Genomic DNA, 24,419 nt, shown 5'->3' with positions numbered 1-24,419 from the left:
GGGTCTGATTGGGGGGTCATAACCCCCCTAGCCCTCCTGGAAATGCCTGAGACTCACCTGAACACACACCAGGTGTTATCTTACCTGGACAACAGTTTTTGTTCACGCCCAAATTTTCACACAAGTTACAGAGGACTGTCACGCCTGTTGTCATGGGGACAGATGTGGCTAGATTTCTGAAAATCAGCAGCTTTAAGAAGTAGGCAGCAGATCACCTGGTTAACCTTTGACCCTGATGGTGTGGCTGAAAAATGGAACGATGACTCGTTTGACTTCTGTGAGTGTCACGCCTACATGTTTGCATACAGTTTGTCAAAGGAGTTTGCAAAGAAAAGCGTCTGGACTTCTTTGAGTTGCTTGAAGACGTTTCACCTCTCATCCGAGAAGCTTCTTCAGTTCTAAGGTCAAAACGGTTAAACGGTTAAACTGCAGTCACATGATGCTGCAGGTCCGTGGGTCACTTGATGTTCTCTGACCGTCTTCATCACACATCTGCGTGTCTCATCGCGAATAAACGTACTTCATGCTTCAGGAAAGGAAAACTTTGCACTGTGTTTACGCAGGTAAAACTCTGCAGCTTACACTCACCAGACACACCTGTTCTCACCTGCGTGAGTCACTCTGCTTCACTAACAGTCATTAACCAGTGATCAAAGGGCAATGACGGGTCAGCTCACTGCTGTCTGGCTGTTTTGTTAAATTGCATAAATCTTTATTAATAAACGCTGTGAGACAGGTGTGACGTTGGGCTGGTTTCAGGTGGTTTGAAGGCTTAGCTGTGCTCTGACGATTGGTTCAGAGCAGAGATCACCGCACCAACACTGATTTAAAACCACGTCAAAGTCAAACTGTATCGTCCGCGTGCCACGCTTACAGGACCCAGTCTGGACGTAACCCCGTCACACACCTGAAGCAGGAATAAAGCGAAAGCTGTGAAGCGCCGCGTGGACGTCCAGCATCATTCAGGTAAGAGGACTCATGACAGCATCCGTTGGCTCGCCCAGTGGAGGCGGAGGGGAGGATGGACGTGAGCCGCTCGGCAGGTGTGGATGAAGGTGTGAATCACGGCGCGCAGAGTGTGAACGATCACATGTTCAGTTACTGACGACATGTTTGTTTGTCAGGTGTGCAGAGACAGCACTCACACCACAACCTCGACTCCAAACAGGTCATAGTTTATTCAGAAAATCATTTATTAGAAACGAGCCTAAAATAAAAACCCCGAGTTCATTCTGAGCGGTTTAATCCGCTCTCCTCAGGCTGTGTGGGTCCTCGGTCTCAGATCAGCTCTTCTCTGCACTATGTGTGAACCACATCTGTTTACATCTGCAGATAAAAGCCATAAATGACAGAGGCTGTGAGCGCGTGTCCTGCTGATGTGGAGAAAACCGATGATTTCAGCCTGAACCAGACAGAGAAACGAGAGAGCTGCGCAGTCTTCCTCCACCACACGAATCATCTGGAAGTAAAATGTGTAAATGTGTAAAATGTGTACAGTGTTTCTTTTCCTTTCTGGTCCATGCTGTCACAGGCTAAGCTCCCGGAACACGAGTTTGTCAGTTTAAATAAAGTTTATCTGTCAGTGCAGAGCTCATGTTCAGGACGAAGGTCCAGCCTGAAGCCAGCGTGCTGCGAGGTGTGTGCGCTGCGGTCAGGTGTGTGTGTGTGTGTGTGTGTGTGTGTGTGTGTGTGTGTGTGTGTGTGTGAGAGGAGCGATGATGTGAGCGAGCAGCAATGTGACGGTAACACGAGGAAGCTAAAAACGGCGCTCGTCTTCATCGCTGAGGCGTTAATGAATCAGACCCCGGTGCTACAAGAAGAATAACACAGCTTTATTAAAATTGATTTTGGCTACATTTATTCGAGCATGGAAATTAAAAATGAAAAATCATAAAACATTTCAGGAATTCCTTCATCGTCTTCACCAGTCCTTCATCACCTCTTCAGTGGGATGAATAAAGTGGATTTTTTTTAAAATACAGTGTTTTCACCAGAAGCTTCGTATCAAAAGTTCCCCAAATTTAGAATTTCCAGTAGTTTGGAAAAAAACAAAGAAAGCAACAAGAAAAGCTCCAGATTTTTGCTCAGGTCATTTTTACTAAAATAGATGTTTGTGAGGAACACTGGAACACAGGAATACTGTACACTACAGTATGAAATAAATAAAATTAGGAAATATAAAATGAGTCACATAAATAAAATGGTAAACTCTCAAATTAAAAACAAAAGTAATACTGACAGAAATACTGAGGTGAACAGAAACACAGAAAATTGCACAAACGTGTAAACTAAGAAACTGACGCTTAGCTACGCTAACACTGACGCATCGGACAGGTGAGCTCGTCACTGTAATACTGAAGCAGAGGACAGGTGGCGCTGTACAGGGATGGCACAGGTGAAAGGTTTGCATATAATAAGGCTTTCTCTGGAGAAAAATTCAACACACTCTGAAGGCTCTGTCCTCTCATTTTCATTTCTTCTGCGCTTTAAGACTCCACGTTTTATTTTGAAAATCACACAGGTTTAAATGTTCCTCCACGTAAAAAAACAAAACAACAAATCAGGAGGCCCAAAGTCATGTGGTTAGTTGGCAAAATAATAAAGTCGGATAAAAATTTAAAACATCACAGTAAAAGGAGATAAAATACGACAATAACACTGACAGGAAGTGCATGGCCGAGTGTTCGAGGCTGTATTCCCTCGTTTTTTATTTTATTTTATTTTGTAGTGATTCAGGGAGTGGAGTGCAATTTCCTGAAGTGAGGTTCGAACACAACGACACACCTAAAGTTAAGAACATCATAGCACCACACAGCTTTTAGGCCTTTATAATACTGTACATTAAAAACAGCTTCATTTCATTATAGTGATACTCATTACGACTTCTTCTTTTGTTTTCTTTTTTTGCATAATGTGGATTTTTAAACGGTCCCACCCGGCTTCGGGTCGCGTCTCCGCTCAGGGACTGACGGAGGTTACCTGGGGCGTGGAGACGTTTTAAAAGTTAAACATTAACACTGATAATAACAATAATAGATCCCAGTGTTATTCAGACTTCCTGTGGACCCGCCTCTCCGTTTGGGCTCATCAAACCAAACTTCACACAAAACACTCATGACCTTTGACTCATCAGGTTCAGGCTGTGATTCCACAGATTTACCCTCAAACGCTTAAAATCATACAAAATAATGTTGCTAGCATCATTATTTCATTCACATAAAACCTCCCACAGGTCTGAATATGTGTTTAGGTATCACGGTGATGAAAACAAGCCATCCTAGCAAAATCGAGCAGGGATCATTAACGACCGCACGTCTATGACGCTACGCCTCAAAGACCACACCTCTTGTTCAGAGAACTACAACCTGAACCTGCTCTTCATTCCACAGACTCCCTAATTAGACCAAGTCCATCGCTAACCCCAACACGTCATTCAGAGTTGCTAAGGTTGCCGGTAGTGTCTTTAGTAAATGGTGTTCTGCTACAACAAAACTGGTTTCTCAGTAGGTCTCAAGGTAAACACGTCTTCCCTTGGATTCACAAACACATTAATAATAAAAAATACTTCTGTACTGTATAGACTTGCTTGTCCGATTTAAGGAGAAGCTTCTTTGGGCTCTATTTTCAGTGTTTTTACTTAAAGACTGACCTTTAATTAAAAACACTGAAGGTGAAGAAAGGTTGAAGACTAGTGCTGTGGATAAGAGTCTTGGGGTTTTGCCCCCAAGATCTAGAAATCTATAAATCAAATCTAACATCAGCTCAGCAGAAACCTTAAACTTCAGGGTTGGAGAGCTTCAGACTGAACTGCCTAGGTTCAAAGTTCAGCCTTTCTCACCGTGAAACTATCCCAGCACTTTAGCTAATGGCAGAACTCAGCTTAATTTTAAAATGTAAAAGAAACAGGACTCCATTAAAAAAGCTGTCAACAAACACTTTGAAGGAGAAAATAATCAGACTGAACCTGATAAATCAGAGGCCACGAGTTTTGTTAAAAATACTGAGTTAACTCCACATTACAGCCTTTTTAAAATCATTTATATTTTCAGTCGGCTGAACGAAGGAACAAAGCTGAATCAGACCGTAAACACATTTGTGACCCATCAGTCTCAGCAGGAAGTCTAAAGTAAACACTAATTTGGTGTGAGAAGATGACCGCCGTCCCCTCTGGCCCTCGTCTTCCTTTCAGCCCATCATAAAGCAGCAGCTGCATCGAGCCAGCGTCCCAAAGCTTTTGTTGCTCCTCATCAGTCCTCCTGGTCTGACCTGCCGTCTGTTTTCCCTTCTCGTGAACTCTCGTCCATCGGCAATGGCGAGCCTTTACCCTCATCGTCCCCCATCAAGTCCATCTGGCTCCTGCTGTCGCCCTCCTGCTCCTGTCCTTTTCTGAAACTTCCCTCCTGCCTCTCTGTCACCTCCTCATACATCTTGCTGTCCATTTCCCTCTCCTCCCGTCCTCCTCCTCCCTCACCGCTGACCCTCAGCATCGCACCACCGCCATCCTCCCGCTGGTCCTCTGGGTCCGAGTATCCAAGGGGCCCCAGCCCCTGGAGGTAGCCCCTCATCAGCAGCTCCGTGGGCTCCAGCCCTGCAACTGCAACGCCTCCTCCGCCTCCTTTGTCCCTGGCCTCCCTCTCGGCCGCCTCACGCTCCTCGGCCTCCCTCTTGCAGTATGAATAGCGGTGGTTCATGTGCTGCGAGTACGAGCCCGAATGCGAAAAGCGCTTGCCACACTTGTCGCACTGGTAGGGCTTTTCTCCAGAGTGCAGGCGTGAGTGCTCGATCAGGTGGTGCTTGTGTTTGAAGGCCTTCTTACAGATCTGACACTGATGGGGACGTTTACCTGCAGAAACACAATGGAGGGCGGGACACAGTCAGGACGGACACAGCTGGACATGGAGACACACAGCAAAGCTTCAGTGTGAACCAGTACATGACAGACAGCTGCAAACCCAACGAAGGAGCAAGAAACTCTGTGAACAGCTACAGACACTGAGGACATACAAACACTACAAAGAACCAGAAAACATTTGTGTTTCCAAGGTTTTCCATCTACATGAAGACCTGGAAACTGTCTGGACTCTGTGGATGGTGTTTATTAATTAATCAGGTAGGAAGATTTTAGACTTTATTTTGAAGCAAACATTCAGGTGTTCGACTCTGTGAAGTCTGGCCTAAACTCAGGCACAGCTCCACCTTTTTTGGACCAGATGTGAAGTATCTTTGGGCTACATCTGGCCCGCAGCACAACAGCTGTAACTGGGCATGAAGTGCAGTAACTAATCCAGACTAGGCTGAATGAAATGTGAGCGTGATAAAGATGAAATGAAAAAAATGAAAAATGGAAGTGATGTTGTCCATTTATCGACCTGTCTGCTGATTATTTCCACGGTTTATCACTTCAGCTCTGATCTACATGGAAAACTCTCACTTCTCTTTTCTTGGAAAGAATTAGCTTAAAGAGACGCAAATCTACAGCTGGACCAGAAAACAATCTCTTAACTCAAAGACACAGCTGAAACAATCACCAATCAGAAGACTGACCTACAGATCTTTGAAATCTGTGCGGTGATTGGCTGACATTTCTGTGGCGAATGCCTGATTGGCTGACGGTAAAAAACAAAAACAAAAAAACAACAAAAACACGACGGGTTTGAACCAAAACCTTCAACTCATCCTTTTAACATTTCAGTGTCTGTCTGTTGCCATAACAACATTGAGGCATGCTTGAGACGCCTCGAGGTAACGCGAACCTTCGTCGGCTTGTGGTGAGCTGCGATGACATCACAGCTCCGGATTTAAATTTAAGGAGGGGCAGGAACCCTAACAGCTGTAACAGCTCCCAGCACACACACACACACACACACACACACACACACACACACAGAGCTGGTTTACTACGACTGTACAGGCAGAAATTTCTTATGTCTGACTGAACAGGATGCTTCAGCTGCTGCCAACTGGCAGGCTGAATACTGTCCAATCACACGTCCCACACACACATGCACCAAAAACATGGCTTTACCCCGACACACACGCACGCACGCAGGCAGATGATAGCCACAAATAGACCCGGAGCGGCTGTAACATCCACCATAGCTGGCATTCTGACACACACACACACACACACACACACACACACACACACACACACACACACACACACACACACACACGCTGCGGCAGAAATAACTGAGACGGTGGATTCCTGCTTCGAGTGTTGGAGGTGGGAGGGAAACATGAGGGTGATGCAACTGAGTGAAAGAGATGAAGGTAGAGCTGGTCTGAGTCTATGAGGACGGCACACAGGTAAGATCAACCAAACTCCAATATTAGCACAAACACGCAGGTTTGACTTCCTGTATCGATGGGAACAACAAAGACGTATTCTCATGTTCAGTTTTTGTTCTATCACATATCAGAGAAATGCAAACAACACATGATTATCATTCCACGAGCCCCGAATTCTCAAATCATAAACCCCACTTTACTGTAACACCAGGACAAGCAGCGAATCTGATGACAGGAAGCATGAGTCTGACATCTGTCAATGAAAAATTACTATTTAATATTGAATAATAAAATCACGAGAATGACGAGATAATAAAAAACAAGTAAAATCAAGATAAATGTGAGTGTTCGAGAACAGAAACTATCAAACAAGTCATTACGAAGGGTAAGATGGCGCTGGCACGGCTGGCAGCCTTAACCCAATTTCCTTCGGGATGAATAAAGTATGATCAATCAATCAGTCAATTACCATGTGTTACTACCATTAATAACGAGCAGCTAACAGGAGACTCCATGAAATAATAATAATAATGGATTGCATTTATATAGCGCTTTTCTAGGCACCCAAAGCGCTTTACAATACCACTATTCGTTCACTCTCACACACTGGTGGAGGCAGCCACAGTTGTAGCCACAGCTGCCCTGGGGCAGACTGACAGAAGCAAGGCTGCCATATCGCGCCATCGGCCCCTCTGGCCATCACCAGTAGGCGGGAGGGTAAAGTGTCTTGCCCAAGGACACAACGACCAGGACAGAGAGAGCAGGGGGATTGAACCGGCAACCTTCCGGTTACAGATGAGCTTCCCAATCCCCTGAGCCACGGTCGCCCCTGTAAATATGCTGCATGTTAATGGGTCATTAAGTGGAAGTGATGTGGGTAAATGTGTGAGGCAGGACATGAACCAAACCTCATTTAAAAAGCACTGATTTTTTCTCCAGAGCAGTGAGAAAATGACAAACTGAGCTGACGCCGTGCAGCCAGAGTTGTCTGAGGGCGTGGCTCTGCTTAACGCCACAGATTACCTTTAGCCTTGACGCAGCTAAAGGCGTGAAGGTGAGATGAGGCAGGTGAGACACCAAACTTTAGCGAAACACTGACTTTATTCAGACATGCTGTAGGGTCAATTACGATTTTGATTTGGATCAGAAGAGTCCTGCAGAGAAACCTCATGAAAGCATTAAACCCCACAGTGCTGCAGATTTACTGAAGCCTCCACATTCATCACATTTCAGCCTCTCGGCTCCTGTGGGGCGACTCGGTAAACTGGGATGCTTTAATAAGGACAGTGTTTGCTGCTTCACCTTTCCTGCTGTGGTTTTATCATAAGTTGTTTGTTTCCAGTTTAAAAATGGAAAAAAATGGACCATCTCTCGGCTGTAATTAATATTTCCTTTTGATCTTCACACAGTCATGCAAACATGCGCTCCTCCTCCTCTCTCAGTGTGAATGAGGCACTGCTGATATTTGGGGCGCTGAATGTTTTTGTACTGCTCTCTGTATTAAAGGCTGCCTACCCCCCCGCTGAAAAGAAAGGAGCATGTTAAAGGCCACGGCCTGCAGAGAACAAAAGAGAGAAGCAGAGCTACCAGTGGGAAGCTACGTGAGGAAACAGAAGAGTGAGGACAGAGGAAATAAGGAGGCATTGGGTGGGTACAAAGAAGTGTCCAAGTGTTATATATACCTGTGTGCTCATATTTGTGTCTTAGGAGGGAACTGGTCTTCTGGAATGTTTTGTCGCACAAGTCACACGCGTACATACCACTTTCAGTCTTCTTAATCTTCTTCCTGGAGAGCAGCGAATCGCTGTCTGTCAGGTCGTCCAGGCCTGACAGATAGTCCGCCGTGCCGTCCAGCAGCTCCCCCTGAGACAGAGACAGAGACAGAGCTTCAGTACCCCGATAATCCCACACCTGTCGGCCTCACGCCACGAGACTCCCCCCCACCGCCTTGGTGATCCCAAGTCTGGACAGGGCTTAAAGGCCCAACCCGGTAAGTCCCCCTCACCCAGGAGACTCGGAGAAAGAGGGGTGTGTTTACAGATAACAGCTGACAGCAGGTGAGCTGAGGTCAGAGGTTTACCACGAGGCCGGAACAAAACGTTGACCATCACTTTTAGTTTCAATTTCAGGAACTTCCCCAAAAAGTCCACGCAGCTGCTTTCATACAAATCATCTAAGAGTCAGCAGTGACCGGCGCTTCTGCGCCAAACAGTCAACAAGGGGCGGCATTTTTAAAAATACTCAGACATGAAACCTGGAAAACTCTGACTACGTTCAGTCAGAGCAAACACCTCCCGCCCCATAATGAGACCAGTTAAATGTAGACCCCACAGTGGAAACGCTGAAGCTCAGCTCATAGGTTCTGTGGCAGGGAGACCCTTTAACCCTCTCTACGCTCAGCACTGACTGGGTCAACAATATTTTTAACACATCACTATACAGACAGCTGTAATGAGCTGTAAGCCAACAAACAATCCCTTTATCTAACTTCTGTGCTGTGGAGCAAACACGTCATCAAGATCAAAGCTAACGGAGCTGACGGCGGGTTTGGACTGCCAGCCGCCATGTTGTGTGATGGAGATGGCGAAAGCCCTGAAAACTAGCAGCCACCTGTTGTCTTTGCTGTTATCTGTCCAACCATGAGCCATGCACGGCCAGTTCGCAGGTTTTCAGTCCAACACACTCCACTCTGAGCAGGTCAGGGTTACTAAAACCTGGGAATGCTGACCCTCCATGGCTCCTGGCTGGCTCTGTTTAGAAGAAAGAAAAAAAAAAACGCATTGCCCTTACTTTACATGATTTTTACCTGGAAGCCTGGTTTCCGCTGGTACTTTCTCCTCTGCTGCATTTCAGCGAATGTGGTTGCCCCGGTGGCGTAGGTGTAGGCCATGTGAGGCAGGAAGCTCATGGGGTCCAGACCCGGGTAGGGCCTGAGGCCTGGGATGGTCGCTTGGGCAGGAGTCATGAAGGTGGGTGGGGGGAATGCTCCGTGAGGTGGAAGGGAGGTGTAGACAGGCCCGCCAGCAAAGGGATTAATCCCAAAGATGGGACTGGTGCTTTTCTCCAGCTGGTGAATAGCATTCCCTCCACCATCAGATCCCAGGATCTCCTTCTTAATGTTGACCAAGTCAAAGGGTCCAGACCCCTGCTCTCGCCCCAAAGCCTCCCCGTTGTGCTCTCTGATTAAACCATTGGGTCTGAGTCGCTTCTCTCCAGTGGAGGCGAGCTTCTGCGTCATGTGTTTGGGTAGCGACAGATCCAGCGGTGTGTCCCCGCGGGATTCCTCCGAGTTCAGGCTGTTCGGAGTGTAAGAGCTACTCTGAGAGTGTTTGGAGGAAGTAGAGGAAAGGTTAAGGGGTGATGGAGTGTTGCTTCTCAAGTGGTCCAATGATTCTAGTGGTTTGTGCCCTGCTGTCTGCCGGTTGGTTGTAAACTGGTGGGAGGACTCGCAAAAGCCATTAGTGAAGCCTCTGTGTAAATCTGTAGCTGGAAGTGACATTGGAGAGCGGTTCAAGCTGGGGTTGACTTCTGCTCCACTGCAGTCAGGAGGTGGTGACCTTTTACCGTGGTGGTTTTGGCTCTTCCACTGGGCAAACCACTCCTTGACAAACTCTTGAGGGAGGCCAACAGCAACTGAGATTTTGAGCAATTCCTCTGAGTTGGGCTCAGTGTTCATGGCGAAATAAGCTTTAAGCAACGACACGTGATCCTTGAAGGGGCTGACGGGGCTGGTGGCTCGGTCGTTGCTGGAGACCTCGGAGGACATCCCTCTCTGGTGGCCAGCGGGTTGCAGGACAGCTTTTATTTCCTCGTTCATTTTGCACAGGTAGCGCTCGTGTTGGTGCAGGGGGATTGGCCCGGGGAAGGTCTCCTTGCAGTACTGGCAGGAGAATGGCAGGAACTGGTTCTGGCTTTCATGTTTTTTTTCCTCACTGCTGAGATCCACGGAGTGGCTTGGTTTCTCCTTCTTAGCATCCTCTTGCCTCTTAGACTCGTCGATCAGACTCTTGGCCTCATTGACCTTCTCCAGTGTGTAATCGATGATGCTCTTGGTGGGACTGCCGTGGCCCGTCACCAGGAAGCCAGCCTGAGCCACCTTGGGCTCCTCCATCTGGGCACCTAACTCCTTCATGTAGGACCTGAGCTTGTCTTCGGGGCTTCCATCCATTTTTTGTCTATACACCGTGTTGTCCACAATCTGGAGCACCTTCTGCACCTCGCTCAGGTTGTTGCCAAGGGATCTCACGTAGCCCAGCATTTGGAGGTCCAGCCCAATGCCTCCCAGATGTTGAAGGGGACTGTGGGAGGAGTTGTGAAAACCCAAGGGGCTCCCCCCCCGGCCGTTCAGGTAGACCCCGGGTCCCCCAAACGCATGCTGTGAGGCCATCAATAACCGGTAGTCGTTGAAATCCATCGGCTCAGGTTTGATATCCAGCTGACCCGGTTGGTCTTGCTGCCCCAGCGGGCGCCCATTTTCAAGTTTGTGGCGAAGCTGGGCCAGGGCGGGGCTTCCAGGTGATGAGGTTGTAGAGCTGGGGGAGGAGCCGAGTTTGCCACCATTTCCGTTGCGTACTCTTCCATTCAGGGCAATCAGGCCAATGCACTTTTTGCTGCTGATGTGGGAACTGTAGGAGCCGGAGTGGGAGAAGCGCTTCTTACAGTTGGAGCATTCATATGGCTTCTCACCTGAAACACAGCCCAAGATCTGGATTACTTCTCAGCCCACAAACATGTTCTATAGTTTAACGTGAGTTATTTACTTAAAAAAAACATCATCATTCGTCCACGGTCAGTCACCGGTGTGAGCTTTACACCTTTGGTCCAAAATTGGAGCTGGTGCTTTTCCTCCTTCAACACCAGCAAAGTGTATGTTATCCATTCACCATCTCAGCTGCTGACGTCCAGGATTAACTATGAACTGAACCTCTGACACATCTTTTAGCTAAGGTCCACTGTTATTCAGAGCTGATAATATCGGTTCATTTGCTGATTGAAACAATTCAACAACAATAACCAGCAACTGTTTGAATAGTTGTTTGTTTGCTGACTAACAAAAATTGAAATGAACAAAACAGATCAGCAGCGAGATTTTGGAGGCGGTCCAGATGTTCTATTTTAGAAAGGTTTTCTTTATAACAATTTTTTTTTTTTTTTTATCAGGTGCTTTATGAGTATACTTCACATTATATATGATACAGTAACTGATGCTTTGGGTTTTGGTTTTAATAATCAAATCAATGGAAAAATCAGTGGATGAATCTTCAATAAAAATAGAAACCATCATGATGAAAATGTTCCTTTTTTGGAGCTGAACTGCTTTGTGATCAGATATGAAGATGGGAAGTGAAACTGTTGACTGTCAGATGTATTAATACTGTGGCTAAAGCAGAAGCCAGACAGTCAGAAGTGGAAACACAATCAGCGTTTTATCAGAGTCGATGTAAAAACGAGGAGGACCGGATCAGACCCGTGTCTGCGGAAAGTTTCAGCTCTGATGCGGCCCTCAGAGCTCCACTCACCGCTGTGAATACGAAGATGCTCCTTCAGGTGGTGCTTGTACTTGAAGGCTTTTCCACACTCGCTGCATTTGAACTTGCGGTTTCCAGCTCCTTCAGTAAGCAGTGGTGGCTGCAGAGAGAAAAACAGATTTGAAGTGAAGGAGGAGGAGTGGGAGTCGCTGCCGAGAGGGAGCACGAGCTAACGGGGAATTTAATAGTATTTAGTGAAGCAGATCTGATAGTGACAGGCATTCTGAGAAACGGCGTGGGTGGCGCTGTGCAGAGGTAACACTTTCTGGTGGAGGTGCATTCCCAACATTTGAAATGCAAATACAGAGATAAACAAACACAAACAGTCGGGGAGCGTCCTCCCCCCTCTGCTGAGTGGGAGCTCAAATCCTTTCGTCTCACATGCAGATGATCGGTGGAGGAAACACAAACCTGAAGACTTGTTTCTGTCATCTACAGCAGAGAAAACAGCTTCGAGTAAACGCTCTACTCTCTGCTCTGATCTGCACTCATTCACCACAAGTTCAACCCCAGAGGAGACTCGGGTCCACAGATGCAGGAAAGCAGATCCTCTGGGATCCAGCACGGAACCTCTCCCAGGATCTCGTTATTCCAACATGAACCAGCCTGTCCCAGTCGATCACACGCAAACACAAATGTTTTTGTTTAAACTGAAATTACCGCTGAAAGAAATTACACACTTTAAATCACCAACAAAACTTCTTAACCACCGTCGTTAATGATCACGTCTTTGTCTACAAATCTCACCTGTTTGGACTCAAATCAAACAAAACCTGCACGAGGTCCATCCTAACCAAACACTGCTGCTCCCAGCATCCACCCACCCATCCATCCGTCCGTTCACCATCCCATCCACCCATTCATCCATCCATCCATCCATCCATCCACCTTTCCATCCACCTGTCCATCCCTCCATCCACCCACGCAGGAACTGAGGACTGGTTAAACTGGATGAAAGTGAGCTGGGGCAGTTTGTGCTGACTGAGCACTGTCATGTGTTCCTTATCACGCTGTCATGCAGTGAAGATTAACTGTATGTATATGTTTAACTGTATTAGTGTGGCCACTGCTTGAAGCAGCCACATCACGGTAAGAAGCAAACAGCTGTGAGTGTTTGTGCTGCATACTCAGGAGCAGTCCCGGGTGTGCGAGCACAGCCTGAACAGCTGTGAGGCCGTGCCATACAGATGTTTTACCACAGCACTCAGCAGCACAGTAGAAAGCCTGTGAACAGTGATTACTGAGTGAGGCGCTGCTGTCGGGGGCAAACCGTGAAGACTGAACAGACAGATCTGCTTCCTCCTCACCAACGCACACATGCCTGTTCTCTCTTTAACAGTTTAACTCAGGAAGTACACAAATAAACGGCCACTTAGAGGATTATGAGTCTTCAGTCCAGCAGGGAGAAGACCATCTGGTGCTGGTTAAGGCTGGTGGCGGGGGGGGGGGGTCAGGTATGAAAGCAGTTTGTGCTTCTGTGAGGAGACCCGAGGTCTAAACTCAGGAAATCTCATTATGATCACAGCGTAATTGGAAAATTGAATGACTCAGTGCTTAGTTACCGACTCTAATGTGAGTTTTGGATCATGAGAGCCAGCAAACAGGCGTGTGGAGGAAACATTTAACACCAGCTTGTGATTAGATTACTTTGTGACACCCTGCCTGCCACCAAGCATCAGAGGAAGGCCGTGAATCTAATCGTTTCCAGCAACAGCAGCTGATGTGGAGTCTGATGGCCAGAGGAAGTCAACGCACTTGCACCTCCCACGCACGACACACTGCAGCTGCTGAGAGAAACACCCAGAACGGAGGTGGTCAATAATGGAGCGACTGGGCAGACTGGAAGAACTGGGAGGAACTTCATTCATGTGTTAGACAGCAGGAAGCCTCGTGGATCTCTCACTCTGCTAAACAAACAGAACGAGGCATCGTTCCTCAGGGCTCCGTCTGCGGTCCTCTGCTCTTTCTGATGCAGCTTAAATTTCCAGCCTTGGTGTATTTTTACCTGTTTTTACCCTGCAGGGACCACAGCCGCTGATTAATTACTAATCTGAGTCATCACATGTACTGATGGAGTTCCCCGAGCCTCCCTCCTCCGCTACTCAGCATCCACAGCTGATGCAGTGCAGTGTCAGGACCTGACGGCAGCTTCTTCTCTGATCACTGCAGTTTCCTGTCTGTTAGCGAAGCCAGCGTGGAGTCAGTCCTAACATTTGAAGACTGTGTCTTTATGGATTTCACACTGGAACTCCTGTGACAGACTTTTAAATAAAGTTTGAAGGTTTAAATGGATGCAATAGGTGTGCGTTACCTGGTCTCTGGCAGGCTTGTGCGTGGTCATGTGACGGTCCAGCTGAGCACGGTGGCCGAAATTCTCGGCGCACAGCGGGCAGGGGTAGCTCTCCTCGTTCTTCTCGTGACGGTACTTGATGTGTTCCTTCAGAGACGTCAGGCGCTTGTAGCCACGGTCGCAGTACGGACACGTGAGCAGCTGGGCGAAGTCGTCCTGCGTGTCGGGTGCCAGGTCTAAAGGTCAGAGGTCAGGAAAGAGACAATGTGCTTAACCCTTTATTTAGACAGAAAAAAAATCACATGACCGAAGCTCCCCAACTGTTTTGAGCTTAGAGATGATTTTACAGCAAAATGATGAGTCTGGGATTGAAGGTCACAGAAACACACATCATAATAAAGGTCGCGGTCGGAATGGCACAGGTGAAATCTGAATCTTCTATAATCTTGTTAACTGGGTCAGTTTGTTGATTTCTCCCTACAAAGCTTCAGAGTCATATGTTTGAGCTGCCAGCTTTTTGACTAGTAAATCTCTTTAAAAATGAATAATCGATTTGTAATGCTCAGTTTGTCTTCTGTCTCTCGTTTTCACATTTAAAACATTTTGACTCTTGTCTCGGTCTCTCACCGTGCTCGCTCTCATCCTGCCCAGCGGCCTCAGGCGTGCCCAGGCGCGTCACCTCGTCTGGGGCTTCTGGATAAATGACGGCAGTGTCGCTGCGCTGCAGGTACTCAGCGATGCTCGCAGAGTGACTGTCGCCGTCCTCCAGTTTACGCTTCAGGAAGTACTCGTCCAGCTCAGGGATGCCCTCCAGTCGCTTCCCTGGATGCAGGGACAAAGCTCGTTCGGTCAGAGGACCAATCATCACACTGCAACCTCAGAGGACCCAGCATTGAGCCCTGAGGGACTCCTAAACTAACACTGCTGGGTCCTCTGACTGCCCTTTGACCATTATGACCCGGGATGTCGTTTACTTCCTTTAAAGTTACGACAACAATTACTCAAATAAATAAAGTTCAAGAAAAACAAAAAAAGATTATCCCAAAGAGTCGTACAGTAAAGTAAAACATTTATGAAAAACAAAGGAGTAAAGTATGGAGACAGAGCTAAAAATAAAGTAAGACAAATGTAAATAAAACCTCTTCTGACAGCGATGACACTGATGGGTGATGATTGATCATGTGCGATCTCACCTGCACCGTTTTCCACAGCGTGAGGAGACGCCTCCGGGCCCACGGCTTCGTACTCGTCCGTCCCCCCATCTGTCCAAACACAACACAGGAGCACATCATTTACCCTGCTCCTCCTTTGATGGAGGTCGGGGCTGCTCCCTTTCTCCTGGATCCTCCTGAGTCGTGGTATCATTTAGCTATTAGCCCCCGACAGTACAAACAGAAACTACAAACAACTATAAAAATATTCATGACGAAAACAGTGACAAGACGAGAAGCAGAAACTGAACGTGACACCAGATTTAAAATCAAACAGAAAAACTACAAAACACTTAAACATGGCCCAAAACGCCTCACGCTGACCTCTGACCTCACCAACTCACAGGTGACCATGTGACTCACCGAGGCATCTCCAGGCGTGGCTGTCCTGGAACCCATCTCCGCTCTCGGCACTCTCCTGGTCACGGTGGGACAGCAGGGCGTGGCCGACCCGGGGCGACACCTCCAGAGCGGGCACGCCAGCCGGACTGCCCGCCTCCTCGTCCGCTCCTGCTCCACCTCCTCCGAAACTGTCCTCATCATCGGTGTCTGAGGTCGTTTCCACAACGTTCTCATAGTTCAGCACTGAAACACAAAAGAAGAGGGCGTGACCTCTGACCTTAGTGTGTTTGTAAACATGGCGTATGTTCTTTAATAAGTGTTAAACAGGAAGTGAGGATCAGGTGTCCGTGATTGGTCTGCAGTTTGCAGATTGCTCAGCGCTCTGATGTGAGCGGCTGCACTGCGCTGACATCATGGGAATGGGTTAATCTGGCTCTGATGGCATTTCCTGCGGCAGGCGGCGGGTTCCCACAGAGCACAGATCCTCCTCCAGCTACACGCAGATTAGCCCGTTCATAATATGATCTTTGTCTGCAGCCTCCCGGACAACTGCACAACAGGTGCAGATGAAAAACCACGACGGAGAAATCTGCTGACCCGGGCTGAATACCAAGGATGGGGGGGCGGGGCTTAGGGCTGGGGTTAACCCTCTGTGATCAAACAGGCTCGCTGTGTGGTCCCAGGACACGTTAGACATCACACACACACACACACACACACACACACACACACACACACACACACACACACACACACACACACACACACACACACAGACTCCGCCCACACACACACATTCTTTCACTCCAAAGGCAGAAAACACAATAGCAGAGTGTGTGTGTGTGTGTGAGAGATTGGGTGCACACAATCAATCGATCACTAACCAGGATCATCTAATCAATAGGACAAGGGTAAACCCAGGACTCTTAACTGGGGGGCCCCGGTGGGCGTGCGGGTGGATTCAAACAAAGCCTGCGTAAGCTGGCTCAGCTGTTAGTGTCTGAGGGGGAGGGGCGGGGCAACAAACTGTGACTGCAGCTTCATGCTCCTCTGGATCAGAATATAAACACTAGCGTGTAAAGGAATCCACCAATCACAGCCCTGCTTGCTATCAGTCTGTGGACACTTAAATGAGTCCACAGGATATGCTCACGTCTATCTTTAGACCCTCATTCAGCACATCAGCAGTACCAGCCAGGTATGTGCCCACCTGGACACTAATAACACTTGTATGGATGAGGTGCCATCACATCCATATCCATGAATACATATCTAAACACAGGAGAGCCCAAAGGACAGTCACACTCTATATTAGGCCCAGTGTGTCCACATACTTTTAGTTTTTACCTGATTTCCATTCTAAACTTTCATCTGCAGTGTTAAACATGCGTGTGTGTGTGTGTGTGTGTGTGTGTGTGTGTATCCATTGTGTGTATGTTTTATGTCTCCATAATAATAGCTTATCATCATCAGTGATGCAGAATGGGCAGGGCCAGATTCTACCTGTTCTCAGCTCTGAAGCATACAGACAGACTAAAGCTCCGCCCACATATGTGGCTGATGGTGCATCTGGTTACCTGCAGATAAGCACCAGTCTGCCTTTTATCACTCGTGTTAAACTTTACAAACCAAAGCGTTGGTTTTCTTTGAGTGCTAATGGTAAACACACACACACTTCCTCTACTTCCTGTGGACACCGTCACAGAGCAAGGAAATAAACACTTTCTGCTTAGAATTCCACCTTAAACTTCAAGGATAACATTCCACCTTAAATCCTCCCCGCCATGATTCCATCTTAAAGCAGAGAATGCAGCAGCAGGCTGAGGGTCCCGCGCTCTGATTGGTCGGTGGGCAGCAGGCACTGACCTCCCAAACAAAAGCCATTCACGCTGTTGTTTGCCTGCCAGGTCACCTGACCGAGGCAGAGTGGCAGATGTCACCAGGGGCAACGCAGGCAGCGCGTCCACCATTTTGTTCCCACACACACACACACACACACCTGGTTTCAGAGGGTCTGTGTGTCCATTCAGGGACAAAACAGACGACACATCATAGAACGCCGCTCCTCCTCATACAAAGACACATTAGCCCCTCCTTCTTCCTCCTCCCCGGGTTTCATCTTCCTCCTGCTCCAACATTTCTGTCAGACTGGGAGGAAGGACAGATCGAACACTGGCTCAAGTGTCTGTCCGTCGACTCACACACGAAACATGACAATGATGTTAGAACATCACACTTACATCATTCATGATGACATCAGTCAGCTGACCCAACCCACAGGCACACACACACAGCAAAACAAAAAAAACAGAGAAGAAGAAATGTCAACAGAAAACACGACGGAGTCAAACTGCCTGTAGGGAGCGCTCACCTGCCGGGTTCTACTTCCTGTTTACGTCCGCATATTTCTGCCCTGTTACCGCCTCAGTGTCTCAGATTAGCTGATGATCACATAATCAGACTGATTGACCACTGATCACTTCCTGCAGCAGTGTCACAGTTTCATGGAAATCTCCACCTGACCTTCATCTCTGGCAGCCAATCACAGCTTTATGCCTGCTGTCAGTCATCTGTTGTGAGGAGTGGGCGGGGCTCCACAGTGCCTCCACAGCAGCTCTCAGGCTGAAATGTCACCTCCAGATGTTTGCTTCATCCCTGCAGGCTTGATCACTGTGACACGCTCCGCTGCCCTCGTAACATCCAGTGGGCGGAATCAATGATCCACATTGATGAGGTCACAGAGCGGCGTCCCCATGCAGGTGCTGCGTCTGGTTCCTGCCATTCGCTGTGAGGTAATGAAAGCAACTCTGCTCTGCCTCTTCTCTCTCTCTCTCTCTCCCTCTCTCGCTTGCTTGCTCAGAGCAGATCACCTGAGTAATGGGGGGGGGGGGGCACACGTTGCTGAGGAAATGAGGTCGCTGCCTAGCGGCTAGGAGCTGAAGTGAATCATCATAGAGAGAGCACATAGGTGAATATGGGCAGAAGTAAGTGGACACCTGATGTTACACTCACATATGGCTTAAATGGACAAAGACATAGCCATAGACACAGCAATAGTTTCAGCTAATAATTAAACTGCAGAGCCTAAAGTTTGTGGACAGCTCAGGGCTCACATATATAATGTTTAAATGGATATGTCCACATAGTTTTAAAATTTGTGTTACCCAGTCACCAAAAGTATTTGGACACATGGATGCCACTGCTAACAACATGTGTATGGATTCGACCACAAAGCCTGAAAACACTTTTGCTTGTGTAACACGTATATATTCAAAAGATGGCCGAGTCAAAAGTATGTGGAAAGCAGGTTGTGCGACATGACACTGGTTTCAGACGCTATGATGGCCCCTGTGTGGATTACAGGCTCGGTCCGATGCACACGGACTTCCTCTGAACGCCCCAATCATCACCCGAAGCACCAACCCCGCAGTTCCTGTAACGCCCAGTAGAGGCTGCTTCAAACGGTGAAAATCCCTCCGTAGGTTCACACGTTTCTGCTCAAGAAGCAAACCTCCCCCGAGCTGCACGTGTGGACCGTGTTGGTGCTGCTGGAGCATTTTTAATGACTTCATGTGCTGGAAGGGGGGGGGGGGGGCATTTAATTCATTCTCATTTATCAACAGGAGTCAGTGCACAAACACACGCACCCCACTAACCATCAATGGTGCTGCTGTGGAGAGGGTAAGCAGCACCAAGTTCCTGGATGTGCACATCTCAGAAGATCCCTCCTGGTCAAAGGACACAGCATCGTGGTCAGCAAAGCCCAGCAGCGACTCCACTTACTCCTCAAACCATCAAAATACATGTGGGACTTCATTTGGATGGTTTGGGAAAATATTATGTCAAATAGATGTCCCCACAAGGACATGAAAACACGTCTGTGTCTGTTATCAGTGTGAAGGTGTGACAGCAGCAGTTCCTCTTTGAAGCGTTCTGAAACTGTTAATCAGGTTTTGGCACCTTGAGTGTTCAGGTCGGTTACAGCGGCGCGTCGGCCTCTGACCTCCACCCAGATACAGCAGCAGATAACACACACACACACACACACACACACACACACACACACACACACACACACACACACTCATCTTTGAGCGAGTGTCACATGTCAAACATGTAGAACATGTAGAACAACAACAAGGTATCAGCACTTGCAGCATGCTGATGTCACTTCCTGTCTGTCACAGAGACAGAAATGAGAAAAATAACATCAAACATTCAGTTTGTGTAAATCATGTGAATTTAATGTAACGACCTAAAAGACCTTTGTATCAGTGCCAGGCTCACAGCCTCCACTTTTCTCGATCGATCGATCAGTCCGAGAGATCGACTGATTCATCGATCGGTCGGTCATTTCTCTGCAGCTGAATGTTTACAGTTGAAGGAAGGAACTCTGATCGCTCCTCAGGTTAAATGAAATAATCAGAGCCATGGACAGATGTGCTGATGGTTGATCCATACATGAGCAGATGTTTATGACTTCAGTGTGCGAGCGCCGTGACGCCGTCACAGCCTCGGTTACTCACAAACACCGGGCCTCGCTCCATCAGTTCAGCAGCTTCACTGAAGGTTAGTGAGGAGGTGCCAAGGTGAAGCGAGCCTCGATCTGACAGCTAACGTTACTCCTATCAGCAGCTCCACCTCGCCGTGCCGTCTGATTACAGACGCAGCAGAGAGGAGACGGCGGCTGCGGAGCGCTGATAAGAGCCCACACCAACCGAAGGAGGACGAGGAGGTCAGAGGTGTGAACGGCGCTCTGCCTCACTGCTGTTTCTGCTACAGTTCAAGCACGAGTGCGCGCACACACACACACACACACACACACACACACACACACACACACACACACACACACACACACACACAGAGGATCTTGTTCTACATGAATTCTGAAGCCTGTCAAACTTCATGTTTCTGTGTAAGTGTTTAATTAATCATCAGCCTGTGGCTGCTGGGGAAGGAGGGAGGGGGGCACGTGGAGCCCCCCCACCAGTAAAATGTAGGTTACCTTAAGAGAAAGTCAGACTTTCAGTGTGAATTATGGATGGAGGCAGCACTGAGGACGTTTGAGGGTTTACAGCCCAGCAGCCTCTCGGGGGGCGGGTGTCTGAATTATTCATCTTCCCAGGTGGAGGATGAGTCTTTACAAAAGACGAAGAGGAGGAAGAAGAGGGTTATTAAATCCCTCCGATGAATACCTTCTCACAGCAGCGTTACTAAAACTTTCCCTCTAATAAATCACGACTGCAGGTATTTTAACTTCCCGCTGCTCCGGGAAACATCAGGAAGCGTCTCATCGCTTCTTAAAGCTCGCTGTCAGTTCCTGCCGTCACATTCACCGACTCACTGCCGGATCAGGACCGTCTGCACACAGCAATGGTCCTAATCCGGATCATAGAGCTCCCATAGCGGGACCAGACTCACTACAACACCTGATCCTACCTCAGCCCGCATCACGCCAACACTCACCTGAAACTCAAGCAGCATAACCCGAACACATCCCTCCAACATTCAGCTGAACACCAGCCAGTCAAACCTCTGCCACCAGCAGGCAGCGGCATCAAACCCACACTCAGTTTGGGGCCTGTGTTGAGTCTGACCGTCAGGTCAGTGTAAGTGAAACAGTAAAAACAAAAACACACAGAGATGGCATTTTAATAACCCCATAAACAACAGAAGGTAAGGGATCAATCACATGAATCAAAGACTGTAAAGTCAGCAGGTGTACTGAGACATGAGTCTGTCACCGTAACAACACAGGCCGCCATTTCACGAGCTGATCGACCACATGACTCACATCTGCGACGTCTGTTCCAGGTATTGCTTCACTGCGGACTGACTGGACTTCGGAGGTATTTTAGGTTCGTTCCTGGAACAGTTTGAGGTAGTGAAACTGCTGATGGAGTCACTTTAACTTTGACTCACAAGACCTTTGTCCACCACAACCTGCCGCCGGACACAACCGCTGGGCACGGAGGAGCAGAAGAAGAAGAAACCGCTGCTGTCAGCACATTCACAGTTCACCCAGAGTCACCATTTCACAGGCTTCTGTTTGCTCCTGACTGCTAACAGTAAAACCAAATCCAGAGCAGCTAGCACATAGCAAAGTACTAACATGTAATGGTTAACTTTTAAGTACTAGATAGCACGAGTAACCAGCTAAAACCTAGCTTATCTTACCGTACTTTATACTATCTTACAGTAAGTCAACTAATTCACTTAGAAGAAAGCGCCAAGCAGCTGCAAACTACAGCTAAATCATGAAGTAACCTGATCCTCTATACATGAGTGTAGCCGTCAGAACAGCGTGCCCACACCGACTGTGTTAAAGAGTAAACACAAAGCTAACAACAAAGAAATCGGATTTATAAACGGTCTCACGTTTGTTCTGATGTAATGATTCAAGTCCACTTTAAATGGCATACATAGTGAATTGTACACGACAAAGATGAATAACTAGAAAGTGCATTTTCTGAAGAAACTGCAGTGTGAATGCTTGAATCTGAATGTATGCACTGAAATGAATTAATTGCTGAATTTTGAGTTAAAAATAAAAATGTTGAATGAGCTGGAAAATAGAGTTTTTAACCTGAAAACAAAAGTGCAGAACTTTTGAAAGCTGATGTTCACACAGAAGAAGTTGGAAAATAGCTGAAAAGTTTTTAAATTAAAATTTGGAAAACCTAAGAAATGAGAACAGAAAATTTAGAGTCAGAAAACATCTGAATGAATATTAAAAGTTCATATTCTTTGAATCACTGAATGACTAAAGTGTAATCCCTGCACTTGGATCCACACACTTTTAAAGGTTTACATCTCTGAGCTTTGAAAGACACAGTGTTGGAAAGAGAAGAACGATGGCTTCGTTTTGAGGGTAAAATGATGGCTGTAGAGCAAACACTGTGGACACAGCAGCAGTTGAAAGAGAAGTGTTTAAGATGAATCTTGGCACAGTGAGAGACAGAGCTCGTTAGGCAGGCAGGTGTGAGCCTGGTTGCTATAGTAACTGCACCCAATGGCTCAGTACACACGCACACAGACATGCACCTCACTTTTGCTGCTTAAAATGAACAGAAACGTCAGGCCCAAACAAATCGCTCCCAAATGAAAAGTACAGGTCCTATTGACGAAATTCTTTCACCGTGAGCGGCAGCAATGTCCAGTCTACCTAATTCTCAGTTTTCATGCCTGTGGAGTTTATTATATGGACGTGGTGACAGTGTAAAAACACCATGCTCTTCTGATTTTCAAACGAACCTTCTGAGCCATTTTAACATTAGAGTCTATGGAGGAGTTGGAGGGAGGAGGCTGTGCTTTGGTGACATTTATGAAAGAACCATAACACCTAGTACAATAGTAAACACATTGGATGAAAGAGGACAGCGATGGCTACGTTTTGAGGGTAAAATCAGACCTGTAGAGCAAACGCTGCGGACACAGCAGCAGTTTTAAAAAATATTTTAAGATTAATTTTTTCGCTCCTCTCACTCTAGCAGTTGAGCTGTCTCACTCTAGCCCCAACATTCCGTCCCATACACACCCATTATAAACTCTGAAACGGCTGAAAAATCATCATGAAACTTAAACTGGAACTGAAGAAAAAGTATAATAGATATTGAAAAGATAAATACAAGTTGAATAGTTGAATGTCTTGTCTTCGTTTTAAAGTTTGAATGGTGGCTCTATGTCAACGTATATGGAAGTAATAAGAGTTTAAAAATGAGTAAGTTGAAGGAGATTTTGAAGGGTCTTCCCATTGAAATACATGGGAAATTTTTGTTAAAAAAAGTTGAATAATTTTAAAAATATAAATGTTATAAATGAGAAAAATAGAAGCAGTCATGTCCAAAAGAAGAGGAATCTAATGGTGTTTGAATGGTTTTTCTAAGTTGAGCGGTTTTGAAGGAATTAGATGCCAAAAAACGCGTCACGGAATATATAATAATAATAATAACTAGAAAGTGCATTTTCTGAAGAAACTGCAGTGTGAATGCTTGAATCTGAATGTATGCACTGAAATGAATTAATTGCTGAATATTAAGCCAAAAATGTTGAATGAACTGGAAAATACAGAGTTTTTAACCCGAAAACAAAAGTGCAGAACTTTTGAAAGCTTATGTTCACACAGAAGAAGCTGGAAAATAGCTGAAAATGTTTTAAATGTAAATTTGGAAAACCTAAGAAATGAGAACAGAAAATTTAGAGTCAGAAAACATCTGAATGAATATTAAAAGTTCATATTCTTTGAATCACTGAATGACTAAAGTGTAATCCCTCCACTTGGATCCACACACTTTTAAGGTTTACATCTCTGAGCTTTGAAAGACATGCTGTTGGAAAGAGAACAACGATGGCTTCGTTTTGAGGGTAAAATGATGGCTGTAGACCAAACACTGTGGACACAGCAGCAGTTGAAAGAGAAGTGTTTAAGATGATTCTTGGCACAGTGAGAGACAGAGCTCGTTAGGCAGGCAGGTGTGAGCCTGGTTGCTATAGTGACTGCACCCATTGGCTCCATACACACACACACAGACATGCACCTCACTTTTGCTGCTTAAAATGAACAGAAAAGTTAGGCGAAACAAATCGTTCCCAAATGAAAAGTACAGGTCCTATTGACGAAATTCTTTCACCGTGAGCGGCAGCAATGTCCAGTCTACCTAATTCTCAGTTTTCATGCCTGTGGAGTTTATTATATGGACGTGGTGACAGTGTAAAAACACCATGCTCTTCTGATTTTCAAACGAACCTTCTGAG

General features: G+C 46.8%; 1 protein-coding gene and 1 long non-coding RNA gene across 4 annotated transcripts in view; one reads left to right on the top strand and one right to left on the bottom strand.

Moving 5' to 3' along the window:
- The first annotated feature begins 434 nt into the window (after nucleotides 1–434).
- On the top strand, nucleotides 435–1,456 carry LOC120433541. Its single transcript, XR_005608604.1, has 3 exons — nucleotides 435–563; nucleotides 877–966; nucleotides 1,333–1,456. It is a non-coding gene; the product is annotated as an uncharacterized LOC120433541 (long non-coding RNA).
- A 355-nt stretch (nucleotides 1,457–1,811) lies between these two features.
- The window catches only part of zeb2a (zinc finger E-box binding homeobox 2a), a 41,233-nt gene continuing 18,625 nt past the window's right edge, over nucleotides 1,812–24,419 (bottom strand). For 2 of the 3 annotated variants that reach the window (XM_031730174.2, XM_039599967.1), the window contains exons 3-10: nucleotides 15,684–15,905; nucleotides 15,303–15,371; nucleotides 14,737–14,931; nucleotides 14,131–14,345; nucleotides 11,811–11,919; nucleotides 9,098–10,977; nucleotides 7,974–8,154; nucleotides 1,812–4,843 (exon numbers count right to left, since the gene is read on the bottom strand). In XM_031730174.2, the coding sequence (XP_031586034.1) occupies nucleotides 4,248–4,843; nucleotides 7,974–8,154; nucleotides 9,098–10,977; nucleotides 11,811–11,919; nucleotides 14,131–14,345; nucleotides 14,737–14,931; nucleotides 15,303–15,371; nucleotides 15,684–15,905 (3,467 nt within the window). In that variant the 3' untranslated portion in view covers nucleotides 1,812–4,247. The remainder of the gene's footprint in view (nucleotides 4,844–7,973; nucleotides 8,155–9,097; nucleotides 10,978–11,810; nucleotides 11,920–14,130; nucleotides 14,346–14,736; nucleotides 14,932–15,302; nucleotides 15,372–15,683; nucleotides 15,906–24,419) is intronic. The other variant, XM_031730182.2, reaches the window with a different exon arrangement.

This window comes from Oreochromis aureus, linkage group 16 (genome assembly GCF_013358895.1).
Source record: "Oreochromis aureus strain Israel breed Guangdong linkage group 16, ZZ_aureus, whole genome shotgun sequence".
NCBI classification, from domain to species: Eukaryota; Metazoa; Chordata; class Actinopteri; order Cichliformes; family Cichlidae; genus Oreochromis; species Oreochromis aureus.
The sequence above is the reverse complement of the archived record's forward strand: the minus strand, read 5'-3'. Positions and strand labels throughout refer to the sequence as shown.